Here is a 23,347-nt window from a genome sequence, read left to right as displayed (position 1 = left end):
TTTCTGCCATACTGCTTAATTTCCGGTGCTGTATATTCCGCGATCAGTCTCAATTAGACATTGAACTTCGGAACAATTTCTCCGGGCGTCGGTTTACTGGACAAGGAGGCTGATCGTTGCGTAGCGTTGCGTCTTCGGGCAGGTAACGAAATGTAGGAGAAAGCTGAGGATGTCGCAAGTCGAAGTGGTAAGCTCGTGGCATCGGCCAGTTGTGATCAGTTGGTTATCGACTTCTCGCGACGTACGCTCAACATCCATTGGTGAGTTCGAATAATCAATCTTTACATAATATAATTAAATCCATCATCCGATCAGATAGTTTTACGTGTCAACTCCGATTAGATGTGTGTCGAAAAACTGGTTGTACGAAGAAGCTTACATTTACTTCGAGAGAAATTTATGTGTTTGTGTTATTTTGTTTAGAAAAATGTATTTGAATCGTACACTTTAATGCATTTTCTTGCGAAGTCTTGAATTTTGAAAGCTCGATAACGACTTGCGGCAAAAAAATGTCTACCATTTTGACACACTGATGAAAAAGAAAGAGAATGAACATGGAATTACATCGGCGTCCAAAGGCCATAATCATTCCTTTCACAACCGTGGCGAGGAGAGGCTTATGTAGTGGATCTGATTAGAGCCAGTCACTTTTCCGCGTGTTGTAATTTTTTGAAGGCCGTTTCTACAGCGTTCGTGTGGAAAATGGGCAAAGCAATTTGTTTCACGATGTTTAAAGTTATATACGTACCAATAAGAATGATATAATCACTTCCTGCAAGAAATTTGTGACGAAATTACCGATCCTCATGCTGGAAATCTTTTTGTTGTCTCGTTTAGCCAACGTTTCGACTTCAGTACGAGAGTCAAGATGTTCAAACTCGGGTTAACGCTTCTTACAATTAGTGTAGGAACCACATTGAGTAGACCAAGTGAACAGCCGACGAAATTTGATTTGGCACTGGCTCAAGATGCTGTTGCAGAAACTGTCAGTGATGCCACTATTTCAACACTACAGCGTGGACAGGTAAACATTGCATTGCCTTTTCTTGCTTCATCTCAACGTGTCCCTCGGATTAAAATTCGAAATCACATATTGCATTTGTGGTTTTTTGCATAAAAACTGTCAATTGAAATTTGAGCTGTGACTTGTAAGAGAAACCGGTGATTCAACTATGCGAATGAAAAAAAATTATTTATATTCTACCGAATAGGTGTGAAACAGTGATTGCAGAATCATAGATGTTGCTGAAAATTCATTTGCTCGCAGACGAATTTTGAATTCACTAAAAATTCTGCAGATTCTACAGAAAGTATAATCTCGTTTGAAAAGAAACATTTTTTGTCACCGCATTTATTTGACCGATTTCACCCGACAGCTTTTTCGAGTACACCGATAGCGATAAAAGAGGATGATAAATGTTACGGAATTAAATTATCGTTCTTCATGCAACGAAAGTTGATTTGATCCGAATTGTTTTTATATTTCAATAGTGACATGGAACAATGATTATTGCTTTATAAAATGGCTTATTTACTTATTGCGCACTAAGCAATTTTTCATACGAAGTCCGCCACTAATTAGGTTCTTTAAATTTCAGTTTGAATCAAGCTACGATTTCTTGTATTGAACAAGATTGTATTTTTAAACAACATGATAGAAGATACGGGTATTCGCCATTACTTTCTATATTTCGACATGAAGATATTTTTCGAAGAAACAGAGAAAATATATTGACTTGTACGTATCTGAGCAATCGATCAAAATTAGTCTTCAATACTGTGTTAATACTGATTCCGAATAACAAAAGAAGATTGGACGCCTGCGAATATTATTAGCAGACTTTATACGTACCTATTTATGATTCATGCATAGTTTGGCGTTATAGTTTCACCAGTCATTTATATCGCCAGAATGAAAATTCAGGGACCAAAAATCTGGCAATACGTTTCAAGAAGTGATCTCGAATGATTAGCAGGTTCAAAGTGTAGATTTTTTAACTTTTGTATTTTTTCACTTTATACATTTCGGAATTCTAGGAATAAATTTTCACGCCTTCGAAAATCCGATTTTGTGGCTTTCAATTGTACAACAATTCTACTTTTTGTCCGCGAATAAACGATTCGTTCGAATACTTTGAATAAAACACTTTTATTTTCGGTATCGAAACACAGCTGCTGGATTCCAAAATATAAAAAACGAATAACTCGTCAGCTTGGTTGTTTTTTTTTTTTTTTTCTTTTTCCTAACGAGTCGCTTAAAACGTCACAGGAGATGGAAGATAGCGGAAAACACGAATCAGATTCAACGTTTGCGATAAATATCTGTAGTTCAACATCAATTAGAATATGAAGTTTCGGTTTTAAAGAATCACGATAATAAACCTGAGAGTCTTATTCAAAAATTCATTCCACTGTGATTATTTAAAGCTTCATAGACCGCGATCGTAAAAATAAATCCAAAAGCATTTGTGATCAAACCTACGCCATGAATGTGCTTGGATACTGCTATCGGTGATTTGTGAATATTTGTATCGATTTTGTAGGAATTCGTAGAACAGGTTGCCGACGCGATCAGATTTGGGAGAGGAAGATTAGTCCATTCCGCGACAATGGCGAGAAACATCATTGCCTCAATGGCGGAGGTAATTCATTCAATCAGAAGAACAAAACGCACAAACGTCGAGTCACAAGGCGGTGGCTTTCTACGTACAGTCATGCTAACTTTTCTTTTCAACATATCTAATCGGTATGCATGACAGGGAATTTGAAGCCGCATAATTGGTTCGTGTGCGTGAATCGCTGCATTCACACCTGCAGCCGACGTAATTACACATTACGAATAATAATCGGCGACTGCAAGACACTCGAGTTGCGCAAGTAATGGCATGAACAATTGCCAGGAATGTGATTAACGTGTAAACCACTAAACATTGAAAATTTTTCGCGGGAAAAGCTATAAACATAATTAACGCACGTGTCTTACACCTATATGCATTATTGATGTTAATAATTTATGTGTCAGTGTTGTGACCACTAATTGTACGGGTAAATGATTAAACAATTTTGAATTAACTCGTCTTACAAAACAATCGCCAGAAGCGAAGGAAATCGAAAGTAACAAGTCTAAAACACCAACTATACTTCCGGGCGCTGATAACACGTCACAAACGCTTCGCTGCGTTAACCTGATGTAAATAATTTTGTACAGGGGAAGAAATTGATCATGTTAATTGTTTGTAGCAATTCGCCAGCGAAGCTGAGAACAACGTGGCGTCAGCGATAGCAGCGAAAGGGGATCTGATAGCGGAGGGACGCAGCATACTGGAGTCACTTCCAAAGGACTCTCCAGTCTTCTTCAATATCCTTCCGCCGACAGTAAGAGAGACGGTTCGTTTGGAAAGCGAAAATGGGCAGGGATTTTTGGAGAAACCGAAAATGAGCTACATTGAAGGAGTTTTGGAAAATTTTTTGAGACCGACGCCACTGGTCGATGGCATAAAGGAGAGTGAGAAGTACGGAAATTCGGGTGACAGGTTCACAGGAATCGGAAGAGCCATCGTTGGCGGATACGAAGGGTTCAGCAACTTCTTGAACGCCGTTGTTGATGTGAGTATTCTCAGTTCTTCGTGTTATACGAAGTATAACTTTGAAGGATAATTTATTTATTTGATTTGGTTGCATCTTTTGCAAGGATGATTGGCTGATTTGAAATTCAAAATATCACGGTAAAGACATTGAACTTGTCGATGCGCTCGGATAAGTATCTTATCGGATGTTTTTAAACAAGAATTTGCTTTCGATCTGATGTCAATTTTTGCGACGTATAGGATACGACTCGATAAAATAGATAAGTTGTACTCTGGGGCATGACATAAAAAAAAAAAAAATAGAAATCAAAAGGAGTAAAAACGATTTGTCCCGTATTATTCTTACGGAAAATAAAAATGTGTTATGCGCAACCTCTTGATGTTACTCTTAACAGCTTGAATTTTAACAGTTGTATTTTTACACCTAAATGAAACTTTTGACCCTGTGTCCGAAAAAAAAGACATTTTTTTTACACCTCCTCCTGTGCTGATATTTCGCCAGGTTTGTTTTTTTTTTTTTTTTTGCAATGAAGCTTCCGCAACTGAAATGCAAATCGTTTGAACCTATTCGGCTTAACGAACTGCCTTTTAATTTCGTTATTTCTGTTAAGGATATTGCACCAGGCATACAGTTTAGTTAGAAATAGTTGAAAGTAAATAATTACGAAATAAAGACTCGACGTGTACGACTACAAGGTTGATCGAATTGAATTTAATGAAGTTAATATTCTCGCAATTTCACTAACTTTTTTGGTGGAATTGTTGCCTCATAACAAATCTATAGTTTTATAATTTTTCGGTTCAATTCCGAATATTCCATCTAATGATAAAAATACTATAGTTGCGTACAGAACTATTTCTTAGTTTCTAAGCAAATGCCGATTTGGTTTTATATTATTTGCCCTTGAGAGCGACAATTTTCATGTAAAAGCAGAAAAAGTGTTTTTTACAAGGTAACCGAAGTTAAATATCAGAGAAATATTTCATTTTCGACTGTGTAAAAATTGGAAGATCCATATTGTGTACCAAATTTCTGTGGAACCAATTTTCGCACAAGTGAGAGAGATAAACAACTTTCAAAAACAATTTTTTTTATCAATGTGTAAATTAGAACGGATCCTGTGTAACAATATCGACCATTATTGATTATCAATATAATATTGATTTCAATAGTATTAAATTGGCTGAGGTCACGTGTGACGCAGGATCTTCGACAAAATCTATATCACGTCAATTTTTATTGACCGTCCGCATTCGACAATTTAGTTTACGAATATTATTCATAGTACAATCCAATCAACACAATTTACACGTTTCAGTTTCCTGTCGATGCAGCCAAGAAGACTTCGCGTAAGTTGACAGAAACTCTGAACCAATTTGGAGCTCGCTTGATCGGCCTTGCGTAGTACGAAACCAAATATAGTTGTTACATTATTGTAATCAAATGTGTAAATAAATCATTATTTCTAATTTATCACTTTAATTTCAATATATTTCAGTTTATATAAATCCCATAAAGGGCAAACTAGTTTGGAGCATTCGTCCCAATATATGGATGTATTTTCTTCTCAGATAAACACGTTTCATAATATACCGGGATTTTTCGGTCAAGGATCTCAACGCGAACGATGTTTAGACTCTTCGTCGAAAACTCTCGGTACACTTGATACGATCTAGGCAGACGGACTTTTCCCCGTATAACGACGAAATACATATTCATGTACACTTTCATAAATATATATGGCATTTGAATTGTTATCTTCTTGAAAGCATAAGAAAGTCAGCCCCGGAAACATTCCTTGCTTGCCACTTCAGGCGGCCAAATGGGCTAAATGTTCGTCCGTAATTTACATAAATAGCAATGTTTTTCGGTAAGCGAACGTATTGCTGTGGTGTACGGTCGGTAACAGTAGATTCACTGGATCGTTGATGTCGGTAAGCCACCATTCAATTTTTGTTGCGGACGAATCCCTTAAGGGCTGGCTTTCTTTAATAAAATATTGTCAAAGAGACGACTTAATGGCGACTGTCTTAGATAATAAAAATTTGCGTAATGATTGTAGACTTGAACAGCCATTTCAATTATTTTAACATCTCATATCAAATACCTACGCATAACTTACCCACATGGGTCAGCGATGTCCCATCGACATCAAAATCAGGTTACAGAAGACCAATATCAGGTTTCCAAGAATTGTCAATTCTCCTAATTGTCATTTGTACGTAACTTGCGAAACCAGGAGATACCTATCCGACTATTATAGAACTAACGAACATGATGGTTCTGTAGATCTGATGATATCTATTAATTAAACTTCGCGTTCCATGTGGGTATAACAAATACGAATTAGTTATACAATAGATATTACAAAAACCGCATTCGCAATACGATGTATGTGGAATGCTGGTAGGTGTAATCGTAACGTAGTAGTTAACTCGAGTGAATCACGTAAGAAATACACGAAATTTCTTCAAAACATTTACAATAAATACTACAAAATGAAGCCAGTACTGATTACATCATGCATTTAGCGATAGAATTTGAGTTTTAAATACGATTAGATACGGAATGGTATTCGAGCTTTATGCTATAATTACAAAACAAATTAGGAAACGCGAAAATTTGTCCACTCTCAGATTCGACAGAGAAATTCACGCTTTTTATCTGCGTTCAAACGTAACACAATCCGGAGTTAGGCGCCTCTGAGTCACAAAAATGATCACCGGTTAATTTAATATTAATAATTTCATCTGTACAATAAAACACACGACCGGCTTATATGCGAGAATTCATATCCTAAGATCCTCGAATTTATCTCTAACACTATCAATGGTTTGCCCACATTGAGCTTAGGAAGACCACACCTTTGTACCTTCCGGCTGCCTTTGGTTCGTGAAAAAATTGGAATTAAATTCAACCGCATCTGACTTGACAACTTCTTCCCACGGGCATATAAAAATTGGATGCAATTCTTCATGGACAAGAATTTTGGTCGATGGGCGGGAGAATGAAATGAAACTAAATTCATATGAAATGATTAAAATGCAGCCGGAGGTTGGGCTTCTGACACAGATCATTTACGCACTTGACGTTGTGACTAGGTCGCTGTGTCGTAGCTCTTGTAGGTGTGCGAAGATCTCTTATGTCTCACCGTGCAAAACAGTATCATGCTGGCGACCAGGCCGAATAATTGCAGAAATGCAACGACCAGACCGACCGTTCCTACCACGTGAAGACGCGTTACAAGCCACATCTGAATCGCCGATGCGCAGCCCTCTTTGTACCAGGATTCCTTATTTTTTCCCTCCGTGTCCAACTCCCCGCAGTATCGGGTCCTCTTTATGCAGCAAGAGTCTGGGACCCGGTCCTCCAGGGGCCAAGCGCTTATTCGAAACCAATCCGTGTAATCCCTCACGCCGCAACAGTGAAACTGGCATCAACAAATGATTCGTTCAATGTGAAAACATTCGACTAAAGCATTCCTACAGGTCAATATAGGTACGTACCATGTACGAAAACGATCTATTTGAATAGGTGTAACAGGAGTTTCCATCATCGCTATGAGATCTTTCCGATTGAAATCTCTTCGGATATTTATTTTAAGAAGTAAGCCTAACATCTTACCCAAGATTTGAAAATATCGGTATGGCTGCTCGTGCCTAGTGAATTTGTATACTTCACCAAACCAACCTCAGTATGAATGTGATCCCAGACAACAGGAAGAGTTCCCGGCTCTGTAGAGGCGTTGTAGTGTTTCTCTATACCGAATTGCAGCTCGTCTTTGAAGCTTTTGCTTAAATGTTCACGAAATACGAAGGCCAATGTCCCCATCATGAACTCCGCGAGGAACATCAAGATAACCAAGCTGAAATACTGCAAAAGAAGAGAAAAAAACACACATTTGCATTCCAAGTGACTTAGAACGCGACGCAATCGAATGAATCTAACTTTAAGGACCATTTGCTTGTTTTCACATTTTTACATGCTTCACTTATGGTTTGGATTTTTGAGATCATATCAGGGATCTACTGAGCTCCTTACGGTGATGAGCATGCATCTCGACTGGAACCATGCTCCGCAGCATCCGAAAAAGGCAACCACAAAGGTGACACAACCAGCGGCGAGCAGGATGGAATCGGCAGATGCGAAACTGTACTGAGGGACGAGCGTTGCGTATCCAGAGTAGGCCAGTCTGAGCCAAATACCTGCGCCTAGGATGCCACAGGCGCAAAGCTGCGAATAAAACGTTAAACTGTGAATAATTTCAGGTCAAGTATCACAGCTTACGATTAACCGAGGCGTAAGTGGCACAGTGATATCCGGAATGAATAAAATAATGGAGGGAATCGGCTAGAGCTTTCAATTAGCAGATGCTATAGCGATGCCAAGTTGAATTGAAATTTGAATTCAACAATTGTATCACGGGATGTTTTGTTGTTGTGGTCCGCAGGCGACATATATTGATCAGGATTATCGAAATGTTGAGATGGTTGTCATAAGATTGGTATCAAAGTGTCAGTCACACTTGAATCAAATCCATTCGCGGGAATGCACCAAAGTAGGAAGTTACTTTGGAAACGGATACCTTCTTTAGTTCAGCGTACGTACACGCGAGCGTTTATTCATCCAAAGAGGGTCAAAAAATAGAGGCAAGAGATCACAACATACGATGTCGGGTTGAAACCATTTCGTGAAAACTGACCCAATGGATATCGACTACATATCCTCAATTTAGAAAGGAATCGGTGAGTGTGAGGTCGGATTTCGATTAAATCGTGAACATGGAACTATGGATCTTGCGCATGAGTTGGCACTAAAAAGAATGTCATGTTTATGTTTCCTTTTTGACCATTCGTCGCACGCCAAAAGCCCACTTTCTACTATCACCAATGACACAATCCACAGCATTGTTTCTGTGCAGAGGTTAAGCCTACGTAAAACACAGTTAGTGACCCGTGAGGAATGGATGAGAAAGTGTGCAAATTTGGAGCACCAATGACGATTGTCTTCTGGGATGTCGGTGGTGTTGCAGGTACTTAAATATTCCTTAATTTTCATCCGACACACGCAATTATGCACGAACTAGGTAAAAAAAAAAATGAGAAACCACTTCGCTTCGAGGAGAGCTGAGGCAAGTCAGTAGGTTACCAGGTACGTCACGATCGTCTAGGATATTGACCCCACGATTCGGTATCAAGTGACTAACTGTTGCTCCAGCAAAGTGGTAGCTGGCGACTGGCAAGTAATGGATACTTCGCCAACACGCGGAGGTATGAGTACGCATCGGTGCCTGATAAACAAGCATGGAACTAGCTCACTGGGTATTGTTGGTGAATGCAACTCGCAACGGCGCGTAAATTATAACGTGTTATGTTACACGAATAACAATCGAGCATAAAAATAAACGAGGATTAAAAGCGCGAAACTTGACTGTCGTTACAGAGGCCAACAAATTGGCGTGTGTTCCTACAATATGCCTGCAACCATGCTGTTCATGGCATTCAATCATGCCTGAGACAGATTGGCAATGACCTTGATGGCTTCTATTTTTAATTTTCGCCTTAGCCTATCGTGATACATGCGTTCAAGTAATATGAACGCATCTATTTTTGGCTCTTGCCTGCAGACGCACTTAATTCGTGTTCCTTTCTCACTCAAAGATCGTAAAGCTATTATGGGGAACCATAACACATTTTCTCGCGAGGTTAACATCACGTGCTGGAATCGATGTAGAAATATGTTATTTTTCAATATTTTTTCAATCATGTTCATCAAAAATAGTGTACAAACATTGAATCTACCAGGTTCGCCTTCGCAGAGAGCAAAACCTTCAAATATTTCTCGGGTAATTTTAGTTGAAAAAAATTATAAAGCGGGGGAACAATAGTTTGGAAAACTCACCCAAATAAGGACATTCAGCGAGCAGAAGACGTGTCTGATGCACGTGTACCCGGTTCGGCCCATGACGAGTCTATTGGCGGGTCCTGGACCCCACAGCGATCACTGCGCGACTCTGCTGTTTGCTGAAAGCGACAAAATAAACCATTTGAAGTCATTTGATCGAACGATATCGGCGAATCAAGCATGTTCGTTTATAGCCTGTTAAAGTTTGAGGTAATCGAGCATTGTGCTGGTAGAATTATAGTAAAAATATTCTACTAAATTTATTGTGCAGCGTCTTTATTTCAGTTTAACATTTAATTGGACTTTAACCGAACCTAATGACTCGAACATAAACGAATATCGCTTTACATATGATTAAAGTAAACCTAAATCTGAACTTGGTTTCGGCACCATTTAACCCAAGGTTATTACATTGTGTTACACTGTTATGTCGGATATCGTTCAGACGTGAATCTCACGGAGGCTAAACGAAAGGAAAAGTGAAGAAACTTTCGAAGAATCTGGCAACGGAAGTGATACGAATTCACGAGATCTAATGAAATGATAGAAAATTAAAAATTCATCGTCTAAAATTCATCGAAAGTTTCGGATGGTTCGAATGACAGCGAGATGCAGTTCGGCACGACTGTCTCGTTTGAAACACGCAATACAACGTTACTTACGCACTTCCCTCGCGTAAACTCTATTCAAACGCACATTAGCAGCCGGAAGTAATTCATCGTACAAATTAGTGACGCCTTCGATCAATAGATACACAAATAGCGATTACATTACACGGTTCGTACGCATCATTCGTTGCGGCCGTGTCCGATTATATGCTTACACAAAAATGAGCGACTCGGCCTTTGTCGTGGTTCACCGCAGTCACGGTGGATATCTTCCGGCGCATTGAAAACACGACGAACGAACTTGAACTGTCAAGAATTATAGCTGGGCCAGCTGGGCCTCGCTCGCGGGCCTTGTAGGTCCTCTAACGGGACATCTCTGCGTTTGTCCTCGTCGCGCACTCTCGTCACTCTGGAAGCAAGAGTGAGTCGGAGAAGGGAGAACCACGAGGAATCACTTACACGTAGTGTGAAATACGTCTTCGTGGGTGCATCGGACCTTCGAATCCCAAACAAGCAAAGAGTTGGCTCGAAGAAATTGAACCGTTCGTTCATTGTCAAGCATTCACTTCACGTTAGACTCGTCGACTGATTGTGAGAATCGTTGCCGAGTCTTTTGTGCCCTGTACTTCAACAACTGTGCACTTGACGTGTTCGATTTTTTCTTTCTCTAAATTTATGAACATAAATAAGCATCTGAGAATATTGGATTTGCTATTAATCACTTGAATCTTTCAAGAGTCGAGGACCAATGTTTTAAGCAGGATAGGAAAGAATTGAAAATTATTCAGGAACGATTTTGAGGTGTGTGACTGAACAGACAACGTGTACTCTTTTTTGCTCTATCGTACAATCATTTATTGTCCACTTAGCTTGACGACTTTGGAAAGTGCCTCGGGAAACTGGACTGATTCAATAATGAAGCCGTTGTATTTTAGTCTTTGAAGCCTGTAGACGTATTAACTATTCAACGAGTCCCATTTATTATGATAAGAGCGACGCGATGTACGTTACTACTCATGGACAGCTGTTTAGAAGCACTTCTCGGAGTTAGAAGCGAATCGTTGTTTCTAGTCAAGTTATAGTTCAAGCTCAAATACGTGAGTTGTTTCAATATTTTGCAGTCAAGATGGAGGGCGATTTATCTCAATTCCGAAATTCTTGTTCTGTTCGCACAAGTAGATTAAATTAAAATTAAGTCTGTTGGAAGATTATTTATCGTAAAACGTTGCGTCTTAAAATTCCGAGGATAATTAATTGAGACGATATTATCGGCTTGCGGTTGGGATTTAAAGTAAACGATGGTTTTCATCACCAACTTTCTGTGTGCTACCGGTACTGGATTTTAGTTTTACCCATTCGTCACGTTTACGTGAACCAATTAAACTTTGATTGCTGTTGAAAAAGTGTTTGTACCAGTATCAGGGCGGAAATCTAAATTCTACCGACAAAAGTAGAACGCTTTTTGGGTCACGTTCTTTAACACCTGAAACTGTTTGTAGCCACTACACAACAAAGAACCTCGGAAAAAGGCTCTCATTCGGGAAAACCAATTCACAGCTTATGCAACTGAAGCGTTTATACTGTCTTTACTTTTTAGCGTGCGCGGAACACATGGGCTAAGTGAAATTCTATTTGCATCCTACACTCGATTCTAAAAGATAGGTATAATTCAAGCTGTGAAGAGTGCAGGCAGAAGAAGGGAGATGAACGAGATGATAAAGGCTACTACATTTTCGGAGAGACAATCTGATTCACGGCTGCCAACAGAAATGCATCAGAATATTTTTAGATATTTAGTGAAGATATTGTTACGTTTTGATATTGTGAATTATTATCACGAAAATGGCAAGATCAAAGGAATGAAAAGTAGAACTGAATTCGATGGAGTTGAGTTCTGTTAAAATCACCTCTAGTTTTGATGTAGGAAAATTGAATAAAGATCAAGTGATTTGAATAGATAAAAAAAGTTCAGTTGCAGTTGATAACTTCGGAAAGGTGGCATCCTTGTTCTGTTTTTCAATATCAAATTATATGCATAATTTTTCCAATTTCTAAAACTTGGAACTTATATCATTTCCGAATGATTTATCCGTAAATAGGTATGAATAAAATTTCAAGAACGTACATTAATATGTTTTGTTACTAGAATAAAAGTTTGGTCACCATGACCTGTAATGATTTCTTGTGGAAAATATTAGCCACCATGACGTGAAACGAAACAAATCTACTAAATTTCCAATCATTTTGAATCGATTTGAAATGAAGCATCGGTATCCAGACTTTTGTTTGTAGGTCTAAAATTGTAATTTTTCTACTTTCAAATAAGAGACCTTCGTGCCTGACGAATAAAATCATTTGATCAATGTTCAATGCAGGACAGTCTTGTACTAAAATTGATAAAAAGTATCGGATCCTGGCCCACCAATTTCTGCGAAAACCGCATCCGAAATTTTCAAAAAAATAATAGAACGGAAAACTCGTAAAAGTTCTCTCGCTCATCTTCAACGGACCGATTCGCCGCACCCTCGAAGACAACCCTTCCGAGTCGAAATTGCTCGCACGATGTAACACGAAACGTGGCGTACATTTTAATAAAAAGTCGTGCACTTAACGAAGGCTGAAAGCTGAGGCCTCGGAGGGAGCCATTGCTTGCCCCCCAGCTTCCTGCCAATTGCGCTCAATTTGCAATCATCTATGATCCCCACGCGTCCCTTAGCCGACACGGACTCACGCCTGCGTGTAAGTTGAACATCATGGCACGAAATTTCACGCGGCTCTGTTTGTTTATTTGTTTATTTACTTACACGTATTTAGCTTGAGCGCGTCGCAGTGGATGCCCGCATCACTGTTCAAACATGCTTTCGATGTCAATCGAATAACCGCTTTAGGATGACAGCATAGCAACAATTACGTGTTGACGATCGATTATTTTTAGACCTTAAGTAAGAGCTCAGTTGTATGCAAAATAGGTGATTTGGAGCTGCGATGATGGCACGCGATGAAGTCACACAAGCCACTGTAATATTTTATGTGGAAAACAAAATGCAGTACCGGTCTGGTAATCGACTTCCTGCGAAGAAGGAGATCTGAGGTAGATGTAAAGTATATTATACTGCGATGTACGTGGGAAGCTCGAAATTCTTGGAGGTTGAATTTTGAAGGTGACAAATGTTTTGGGGCTCGGTAGCCTTGCAAAAATATCACTAGTTTCACTGCGTAAAGTCAGTTATTCTCTCGGAGAGCAAAGTAGACGATTACTGTGCGAAATAAACTACGTGGAAAAAATCATACAGGTACAAGTATCAATTAACTGGATAAGATTTACTTAAGAAACAGCGTAAAATGGCAGATAAAACTATATTTTGTATGCACTTTTTTACGATACATCGGCATAATTTTAATTACCGCAACTTTTCTCCACTGTAAAAGTTAACGAAAACTCAGATTTTTCACATTATTTGATTTTTACCAAATCAGACTTACTTTCTGATTGTTATTTATAACGTTGTAGTGAGCGATGCGTGGTTTTGGCCTAGTAACAGCCGCTATTAGAGCGAGTCGGCTGAATGTACAAATCCTAATTCACTCGACACATCCGGCTCCGGCCCAAATACATCTAAGCATTGCCTTAACTTCCGGCGATAACCGGTAACAAATATATGAATAGTATAGAGAATAAGTTGATTCTAAGCGATTCTAGTTGAGCAAATACACGCGTGAAAAGGTTTTCAAACATTCCATTTACACCCAAACATTTCAATTACAAATAAAACGGAATTACTTGTCAACTATCAAAGGTTTCTATTACTTGCTTTGAAGCATGCGATGATATAATTTTTACTGTAAATCGAATCAAAATTCAAAACCCATTTAAGGCTTAGAAACTGAATCGCGGAAACAGGGAACAGAGGAAAAAAATTCGTTTGATGTAGCTTGTACGCCAGCGACGCAGACTATTTTTACCTCAAAAATTAACCGAAAGCTGTTATCTCGTTAACGGAAGAAGGTGTGAGAAGTTTGGACATGTCGTTATTTTCACATTATTTCGCAAAGCGTAAAAGTTATAATAAATTATGTGCGCGTGAACTGTTCTCGGAAGATCTAGCCACCAGCAGGACAACGTCCCTGCAGATGAAATCATATCATTTTACGCTGGGAACAGACACCGTTTCAGAATCATCAACACTGTGGCTCAAATTGTCTAACTAAGCTGACTGCTGAAGTACTCACATTTCGTTGGGAAGAATTCTGGTGAAAGAGTACACCTTTATAGTAAGTTCTGAAAACGAAAAATTTTTGGAATGTACTGGATTTAAGTATACAATTAAGTGAAACGTGCGCCGTATTCTGAGCTGGAGAGCCGAAAAATCCGAAATTTTCTTAATTTTCTAAAGACGAAGCAAAAAAAAAAAAAAAATTAGATGACGCCATCAAAATATTTTGTCGCACCAACCAAACATGTCAAACCTGTAATATTTCTAACAAAGCAAATGCGAATCGTAGAACCTGTATTTTTTGTTCGGAGTAAGAAAACTGCTGTTAAAAAAAATTGTTTATTGAATTTTTTCATATTATGACTTTTTTTTCTGCTCCAATTATGCATAAGTCGTCTAATGTGTATCGTATATATTTGATTTAACATAATACCACTTTATATAATATAGTTTGTGGTGTAAGGAAATATCCGTAATCAATCTTCCTTGTTTCTTCTATTTCTTCGTTCTGTTTTGCAAATATTTGATTTAACGTAATACCACTTCACATAATGTAGTTTGTGGTGTAAGAAAATATCCGTAATCAATCCATCTTTTTCCTACTTTTTCTTCGTCTTGTTTATCAGATTGTTATGAAATACAACTTGTATTTGTAGTTAATCTGATTCAAACTTGATATCGGTTAACTTTATAAAAATGTGCGTTTAATTGTATCTCACAGTTTTGAAGTATTCATTTTGCAACTCGTTCGTGAGTTCTGGAGCTACAAAATTTATCCGTCACTTTTTCCTACACATACTGATATTAGTGTTTAATAATATTTTGAATTGTATAGATTAAACCGTTTTCACGATCCGAAAAATGTCGATCTTCTATCATTTTAGAACAGAAAAAATGGATGCCACTCACGATATATCCAAACAAAGTTTTTGACTTTGAATTCCATTTGTTCATGTAATTGTTTTACTCTTTTCCTTTGAAAATTTTAAAGCACCTTTTCCCTCCACGATTTAAATTGGAAAAAAACTTTCATTTGAAACACCGCGAATCGAGTTTGGAAGGCATTCGTCCAATCCGTTGACGTTGAAACGTTGACAAAAATGATCACGGTATCCGAAGCAATCGATGAATTTTTCAAACCAAATCTAAATTCGGACTCAGGGCTCTGCAGCAACGATTTACTTGAGGTCGGTAATTCAAATTAGCCTCACAATTACTAGATTAGGGTATTTCGTAATAAGCGTTGCGCAACCGTCATCGTGCGGCATTCTCGCCCAAAGTATTGCGTAAGAAGCGTGGCCGGCACCCACGTACGGACCTCAAGTAAAGAACGGCAGAGAAAGAAAAAAAGCATCAAAGGCAAAGAACTCCAGAGAACGGAAATCGGTTATGTGAGCTGATACCCACGTAAGAATAAACGACGACGTTGCCGTCGCTCAGAAGCTCAACTTACTTTCATGCACACAATGCAGGACTTGGAGGTATACCTGCGCGTATCCTTCCATATTTCAAACACCCCGGCGGGAAAACATGATACCTGAAAAGAGCCGGCTAACAGAGGCCGATTTCAACCGTCTGATATCACGCATCTGTCACAACATATCAGACGAGTCGTTTCGAGGCCGGATTCAGGTTTCTAGTTTTACGAATTTCACTGCTTCGAGTAGATTTTTTCATGTACCAGACTACAACCGGTGTCGTGATTACGCGTGATTCGGTGAGAATACATACCGCTGGTGGTAAACAGAGAGTTCAACAATGTTGTAATGCGATTAAACAATGAAGTTTGTGCCAACAGTTACAATTCTCGTGCCAAATGACCTGTCAAATTACGAACCGATGTTCTATCTGAAATTGAATAACATTAAATATTATTGCTGAACGTTTGTAGTGAGTCGAAACTACTGCAAGTCTTCAATAATCTACATGAAGGATATGTTACAATTTGATCTGTTCAACGTTTCAACTAAGTTTTGACTACTGTCGTACGGCCGGAATTCTTTTTAATGATCTATTGCAAATATCGTTTGGCCGAAGAAGAACGGAAACAAAAAATTATGAATAAAAGGTTTGAACGGTGTAACTCCGGCTAATGATGCTGAATTCAATTTAATACTAACCCTTTGTAACCCAACAAATTTTTAAAACACGAACGCTGACTGATAAAGCTGCATTATTAAGAACCGTACTTTTAGCGTCGAAATAATACTATCTGTATACTGCTTTATAAATTATAAGAGTTTTTCTCTTACATTGTGAGAATTTATTTCTGAACGAAATAATTCAAAATTTTTCATGAAAATAGCACTAACGTACCGTGTAAGCTTCGCTGGCAAAGTTGTTAATAATTTGGTAGTGACACTTAAAAGTTACGACGGACAATTTGTTAACTGTCAAAGAGCGATGTTTCGACCAAATTTACACTCATCAACTTCAAAAATTCCATCTTTCGACATTTCTTTTATAATTTCTTGTATCGACAGTTTATGAAAAAAAAAAAAAAGATCATAGTTACAATATCTCCTTAAACACAGTAGCAAGTACGAATTCGGATGAAAATATCGAAATAAAATTGACAGTGGGAGAGTAATTATAATATTATCATTGTGGAACATTTAATTATTTCTAAGCCGCCTATTGATACAAAATAATGAAATAAATACTGTAACATCCTTGCGACTCTTCACCTTTTGAATAGTTTTGTTGCCATACTATCCTGTTCCATTTATATGACGAGTTAGTAGTGGTAATCGATGTGAAACCTTGGATTCCTCGAGATTGTATTAATTATATCAGCAATACCGACTACTCAATATTCTGCACAAGAATCGTGGCGTCTATTCTGAACAGGATTTTGCATTACTGCATTTGATTGATTTGCGAATGCCATGAAAGGTACAATACTGTAGAAGCAAAAAGCGACGTTGACGGATTTATCTATATTTATTATACTTGACACGGAGGATGCAATACAAGGCTAAATTTCTAACATTACGATGCATCGATGATATCCGATAAGAACTTTGTGTATCTATACAATACGTGGACTGTGTTAACAACAACTGGCTTAACGTATTTAAATACCGCGGAATAAGTAAAACTTGTAGATTACAGATTCGCAATTTGTTTGACTAGAATTTAATGAAATCACCAACGATTTCAGGCATAATTGGCTCAAACCTCAATCACTTTCAACATTATCACTTACCGTTATGATCTCTCGAATAAAATTTGACGCGATTACTCATATTTCTGTCTAACATTTGCGTCTTCGAATTGCTTCAATAATTGAAAGGGAATCCAAACGTACAGCATTAGTCGTATTATCCAACAATCAATAAATTGTCTTCTAAAATTTTGTCGCAAACATGCAAGGGTTTCGGAATCTGGTGCAAACTTTTTAGCAATCGTTAACAAAACTGATCGAACGCGAATGTAGTGTATTCGAATTACATATCCAACATTTTTCATTCTAGCAAATTCAATCAAAATTCAGTGAACTCATACATTACAAGCTATCAAGGAGTAAGAAGAGTTCTGATTCAGCTAATTAAATATCGTGATTGAAAAAAGTTTTTCCAACATTAACAGGCGCATCGATCTGCGGCTATGTGAAAAATTACATTTTAGATAGCTAAATGTTTTTTGCAACTTATATATACGAATTTGATACTTTCAAATGGCGTAAGAGACTTGATACGAAAACAATAACAATGGAATATCACATACAAGAATGGCATTCAAATGGAAAATAAATATTGTCACCGGTTTACATTCATCCAGAAAGCCCCGATTCAATATAGACTTTATTATACGGGAGCCGGAGGGAAAGTGGGCGGTAAAAATTCGTCAGGTTCATTGTAAGAACAACTGCATATTCGTGTCATGTTTGCATGTCATACCCCATGAAAAAACACGCGTAGAAAAACGTATACAACTTATTATCGAGGCGAGCTCATTACGTGTTACAATACAGAACATTCCATCTCCTGCAGAACTCGATGCTCGGCTGGGATACTTAAGTAGAAGAGGTCGTTAGTAAACCTACGCGAATCTAGCGCTCCACTTTCAAGAAGGTATATTTTCTCCAATTGTTTGCAATTTGCAGCCCTACTTTTCGTTAATGTGTAGTATTGAGATCGAATTTAAACGAAACTTACGTTCGTCCATCGATTTTAAAAATTGTTATGCTTATGGCCAAAATCGATTGTTGATCGCTCACGTTTTTCTCACTGTTTCGGCTTCCAATTGTGTCTCCGATCAAAGCATATGATTTAGTGCAAAAAAAAAACTCCAAATACATGATTGAAAATTTTAAGTTTTTTAGATATCTATATAAACGGTACGCAATACGGAATTGTTCGTAATAGGTTTATACCAATATGATTCTAGCTTCTATTTCTGATATCGCAATTGACAGACTTCTGACATCTGTTAAACATAAAAAGTTAACTTCTCGAACACTGTAAAGATCGTTTGGTTTTTATAGAACCGATACACAAGTACTGGGGTGAATAATTTACGTAAATTGGAAAGATTCTGAATCGATTCCCGTTAAGAATATCTACAAGATGTACTCAACCGGCCGGCATTAATTTATCCGACCAGATAAAAATTACTAAATTTACAGCTAACAACAGTGAATAAACAGAAATTTCAATACTGGACAATTCTAAGATTCTTTAGCGCTCAAATCGTCACAGCCAAACGACAAAAGAGGCAAGTGAATCTATTATGTTTCGGTTATACCGCAGAATCAGCCGTCACAAATATTCGTAATAATATATGGGCTATTCCATACCTAATCGACTCCACTTGTCCATATGGAAACGGAGTTTTTGTATAAAAATATTCGATCAACGAGGAACGCGTTTAAGATCAACGGAATTATGTTTAATTATAACAGAAAAACGATTTATTGCCACGTGTACCATTTTTGAGTAGACTAACAAAATTTTTTTTTTCAAAACGCCGTGAAAATGAACAGCTTCCTTTCTACAAGTTTTCTTTTCGAATTTTCAAATATCCCACATATTACACAAGGAGAGAAAATTTAGCGACTTCACCAAACATCGCGATTAAACATCAGCGCAGAAATAATTCTTCAATTCAAATAAATGACATTTGTTTCAACAAAACGGTGATCAAAATAATAATTTGTGTTATCACATCAAACTACACGTATTTGAACTGGATAAAATATTTCTTTTGCCATATTTAGTAAATTCACCAATTATTTAGCAATAAAATGCGCCGAATGATGCTGTAAAATTTTTCGGTAAAAAGAAACAATTCAAAACAGCCAAAAATGTACTCTCATCGTATTTTGAAAAAGAAAAGTTCATACAACGGATGTTCTTCGTTAATTCTGTCACTTTTTCGGACCCGTTCGTTGTCAGATATCACCAATGATCCGTGATTTTTTTCAATCATCAAAACAATCCTTTCAGAGAAATAATTTTTTCGCAATCATTTATACAACTTAGATCGGGTTGATCTTGGAAGAAGGTGATGTTACAAGAAAATGTGAATTGACACAGAACTTTGTAATTCAATAAATCCGGACTCCCGAAGCTATGATCAATTAAACATGCGTCTGTAAGAATTAAAATCATCACAATAAAAAAATCATATCGTGAAAAGAATCTAAAAAAAATACACTGTGTCAGATGTTGGTCCCTTGAACGGAATTCACTATATCCAATTCTATGTCTACATGTCGTCATGTACTAGTTTTAGCTACGAAGTACAACAACCTTTTGACAATAAACAGAGGTCGCTGTTCAGTGCCAGAATTCTTTTCCTCAACAATCTCACCGAGGCCACAGAGACCTCGTTAGTTATGATAAAAGTGTCTAATTACCAAGTCGAGCTGCTGCCTACTTTCGTAAATAGTACCGTAGATAACGTGTTCTGATTAAATATTATTGTTTCTGAATTCTTTCAACGGATCTATATATTTGTTACAAATTCTCGTTTAAAAATTTGAAGTAACGGAATTGAAAGAACAATTTAACTATAGAATTCGTGCCACAATCTAAGGATACTTCAATACGTGACAAAGGGACCGTGAAGTGATATATTTCTAATCAAAGTTGAGTATAACAGTTGTATGCCCTTGCAACGGTACGACAAGCATTACATAACCGTTGCAGCGTGTTACAACTCGAGTTTTATTTATCTTCTGCATCGTAGAAAGATATCAAAATGCACTACGAAACCGCTGATACCAACAAACTTGAACGTAAGCAAGAATAATTCATGTGGCTCATCCGGTCAGAGAGGCGTGTATAAGGGATAATGTTTTTTATTTCAACCCGTTGATTACGCCGCTGGTTTGCTTTACTAATTGTGAATGATTTTATTCAATCACGCTCATGATTGTAGAAATTCAAAACCCGGCTTATTGGTACTTGTACATATAACTGGCGTAATTAACTTCCGACGCTACTGAATTTTTAAGGATATTCATACATCGGTCCTACAATTGGAATCCGAAATTAATCGAGATGGAAGAAAGAAAAAACGAATTTGAGAAACAAAATACAAAACAAAAAATCGTCATTGAATAAGTCTAGTTGCTAATGATCTAAAAAAGATCACGCTACGTTTTCGACCTGAAAAAAAGATCGATATTCCGTTTGTTCTGAAAGAGGTCAAGATTATTTTCATATTACAATCACGATTGATACATATGAATGAAAATTTGAAACTGAAAATTTTTGTTCACAGTGGAGAGTGAAAATGTATTGAAACAAGTTAAAAATGTGGAAAGTATCAAGAGGGGCAAACTCCTAACGAACAATAATCACACTATACAGTATATTCGAAGCATGAACACGAATATGCAAAATTTCATATTTAATAAGAGACTCACTCGAAGTGAATAAAACAGCCAGTGTTCGTTGCACGGGCTGTCAACAGCTCTTGACTTGACAGACGAGCGTAAGTGGTTTCATCTAGGATTCCTTCACTACAGTTTGCACTCGCGACAACGTCCCGCCACGAAGGCCAAGCATGAATAAACTAAACGGTTCAAGTCTACCGCCAACCAAACACTGCCGAGCCGTTTGACGCCCGGTTCGAATGTCGGTTCTGCCACCTGGCGGGACGCCAACGGTACCAAAAAGTTTCTCGTGAACGATTACACGAACGCACGTATTGCGGGTAACGCGTGTAATCGCGTACATAGCTCTGCGCAAAACGTTCAATTCCGATTACGAGATTTATGAATTATTCAATAAAATCTTACGACGCGACGGTTAATTTTCGGGCCGATCGTTTATTCCCTGACTGGTTGCGTCACGTGATTTCGTTGCCGGGAATATGTTGCGGTGATATTTTATATAGTATAATATCTCAATTACAGATAACCTCGTATTTCCATTCCGAGTTATGTAATACTGCAATATCGTAAGAATAGATTTTTAGTATCGGATGGTACTGTTGAGCAAGTTTTTTTGACGAGCTATAAAGTAATGTTGAAACGCAATCTTGTGGAAAATGACATGCGATACTTTAAGCGAATTGAAACGTTTGTTATGCGCTGTAGTTTGTCTGTTCGGTTTACTTAAATTGTTATCGCCAAAAGCGTGCTCCTTGTTTGACGATATTGCAGTATGGTAATATTACAGCTGGACAATATCATTTCGGTATTGGTAAGACCTTTCGTACATATCGGGTATTCTATGCCGAATCAACCGAACTTAATCCTCACTATTGCCGAGATTGTTGACATTTTTTTTTTTAGGTAATAATAGCAATTCTGAGGCCACAAATTTATTTTAAAAACATTTCAATTGCAGTATCAGTTTTCAGTTGAAAATATTTAAACGTTCTCCATGTTTCACCCATGTCATAATCATCGAAAAATTGCTAATTATTGAAATTTTTGTTCATATTATAATATTTGTAGCGGATGGTAATTAATATTTCAGAAATTGCTCAGCAGCGTTTTTGCAGCAATATCTTCGAATAATATCGCATGTTGTAATCTGATGTACTTTTGAAACATTTCTGAAATAATTCTCGCCGTATCGGGAAGAAGAAGTTTTATCATTCAAGAATGTAGAAATTCTGAATGAATATAAATCAACCAACACGCGCATTGTGTTTATACATATAATTGTCGATAGCCTGGAAGAAAAATACACTTTGACTCATTACAGGCCACGCTTACCTGTATCGTGTGACGTTACTTCATCTCTTTCACTTGCTCCCGCATACATCGAGTGACACGTAATAATTATTTTCGGACATGTAAACAGGTGGCTGTAACTTTGCTATGCGTGAATAAATACAAGGCGTATGCGCATATAATGAAAAGTCGTTTCGATTCACGTGTAAGTCTTGCCGAGTGATATAATGCACGGTAGAAACTTGCATAATTGATCATCATACGTAGTATTAAAGTTCGAAATCAAAGTCTGAATGTTCGTTCGGATGTTCAGAAAGTGACGTCACCCAAAATTTTTTCTCTCTTGACGTCATTGATCTATAGCAATCGTAACGACCAAAATCAGCTAGCCGAATTCCTCAGTCTGGAAACAACCGCGCAGTAGAGCGGACGGATGAGAGTCGCGCTCCGCAAATTTCGAGTACCGGGTTCTCAACCTCCCGGATCCCGCGCTTCGGCTCCGCTACGTATTTCGAGTACCGGGTCCTCAACCTCCCGGATCCCGCGCTTCGGGTCCGCTTCCAGGTGCAACTCGAGTTCCAGGACAAGCGCTCCGTAGTTTTGGATGTCCAGGTTTTCGACCTGGTGACTTTTGACTTTCAGGACTAATGTTTCGTAGTTCTGGCTGTCAAGGTCCTCCATCTGATGGACCTTGACCTCCAGGATAAGCGCTCGATAGATCTTGCTGTCCAGGTCCTTGACCTAATGACTTGTGACCTTCCGGACTAATTTTCAAGTTTACAAGTTTGATTGTTGAAAACGTCATGTTTTGTACTATCAAACCAATATGCATGCTTCAGATAACATTCTGAATCGGTCAAAAACCGGACGACCAGGATCAAGAAAGTGCAATTGGT

The 23,347-nt window shown here is 37.9% G+C and overlaps 2 protein-coding genes across 5 annotated transcripts; one reads left to right on the top strand and one right to left on the bottom strand.

The window, feature by feature from the left end:
* Window positions 1-125: 125 nt before the first annotated feature.
* LOC124303093 (uncharacterized) lies at window positions 126-6,289 on the top strand. Of its 2 annotated transcripts, XM_046759892.1 has the most exons (5): window positions 126-260; window positions 838-1,024; window positions 2,544-2,642; window positions 3,241-3,606; window positions 4,907-6,289. In XM_046759892.1, exons 2-5 carry the CDS (start codon window positions 869-871, stop codon window positions 4,991-4,993), a joined length of 708 nt encoding a protein of 235 aa, XP_046615848.1. In that variant the 5' UTR covers window positions 126-260; window positions 838-868; the 3' UTR covers window positions 4,994-6,289. The 2 variants fall into 2 exon arrangements, with proteins under 2 accessions (XP_046615848.1, XP_046615849.1); XM_046759893.1 differs by lacking the exon at window positions 2,544-2,642.
* LOC124303092 (tetraspanin-9) lies at window positions 5,051-21,362 on the bottom strand. 3 transcript variants are annotated; one of them, XM_046759890.1, is made up of 6 exons: window positions 21,192-21,362; window positions 10,316-10,509; window positions 9,490-9,611; window positions 7,630-7,821; window positions 7,279-7,461; window positions 5,051-7,018 (listed from the first exon to the last, which is right to left on the bottom strand). In XM_046759890.1, exons 3-6 carry the CDS (start codon window positions 9,550-9,552, stop codon window positions 6,686-6,688), a joined length of 771 nt encoding a protein of 256 aa, XP_046615846.1. In that variant the 5' UTR covers window positions 9,553-9,611; window positions 10,316-10,509; window positions 21,192-21,362; the 3' UTR covers window positions 5,051-6,685. The 3 variants fall into 3 exon arrangements, with proteins under 3 accessions (XP_046615846.1, XP_046615845.1, XP_046615847.1); XM_046759889.1 differs by lacking the exon at window positions 10,316-10,509 and having other exon boundaries at window positions 21,192-21,361; XM_046759891.1 differs by lacking the exons at window positions 10,316-10,509; window positions 21,192-21,362 and adding an exon at window positions 10,155-10,173.
* Window positions 21,363-23,347: the final 1,985 nt, after the last annotated feature.

The sequence above is a fragment of the Neodiprion virginianus genome, chromosome 4 (assembly GCF_021901495.1).
Source record: "Neodiprion virginianus isolate iyNeoVirg1 chromosome 4, iyNeoVirg1.1, whole genome shotgun sequence".
NCBI classification, from domain to species: domain Eukaryota; kingdom Metazoa; phylum Arthropoda; class Insecta; order Hymenoptera; family Diprionidae; genus Neodiprion; species Neodiprion virginianus.
This window is presented reverse-complemented; position numbering and strand designations above follow the sequence as displayed.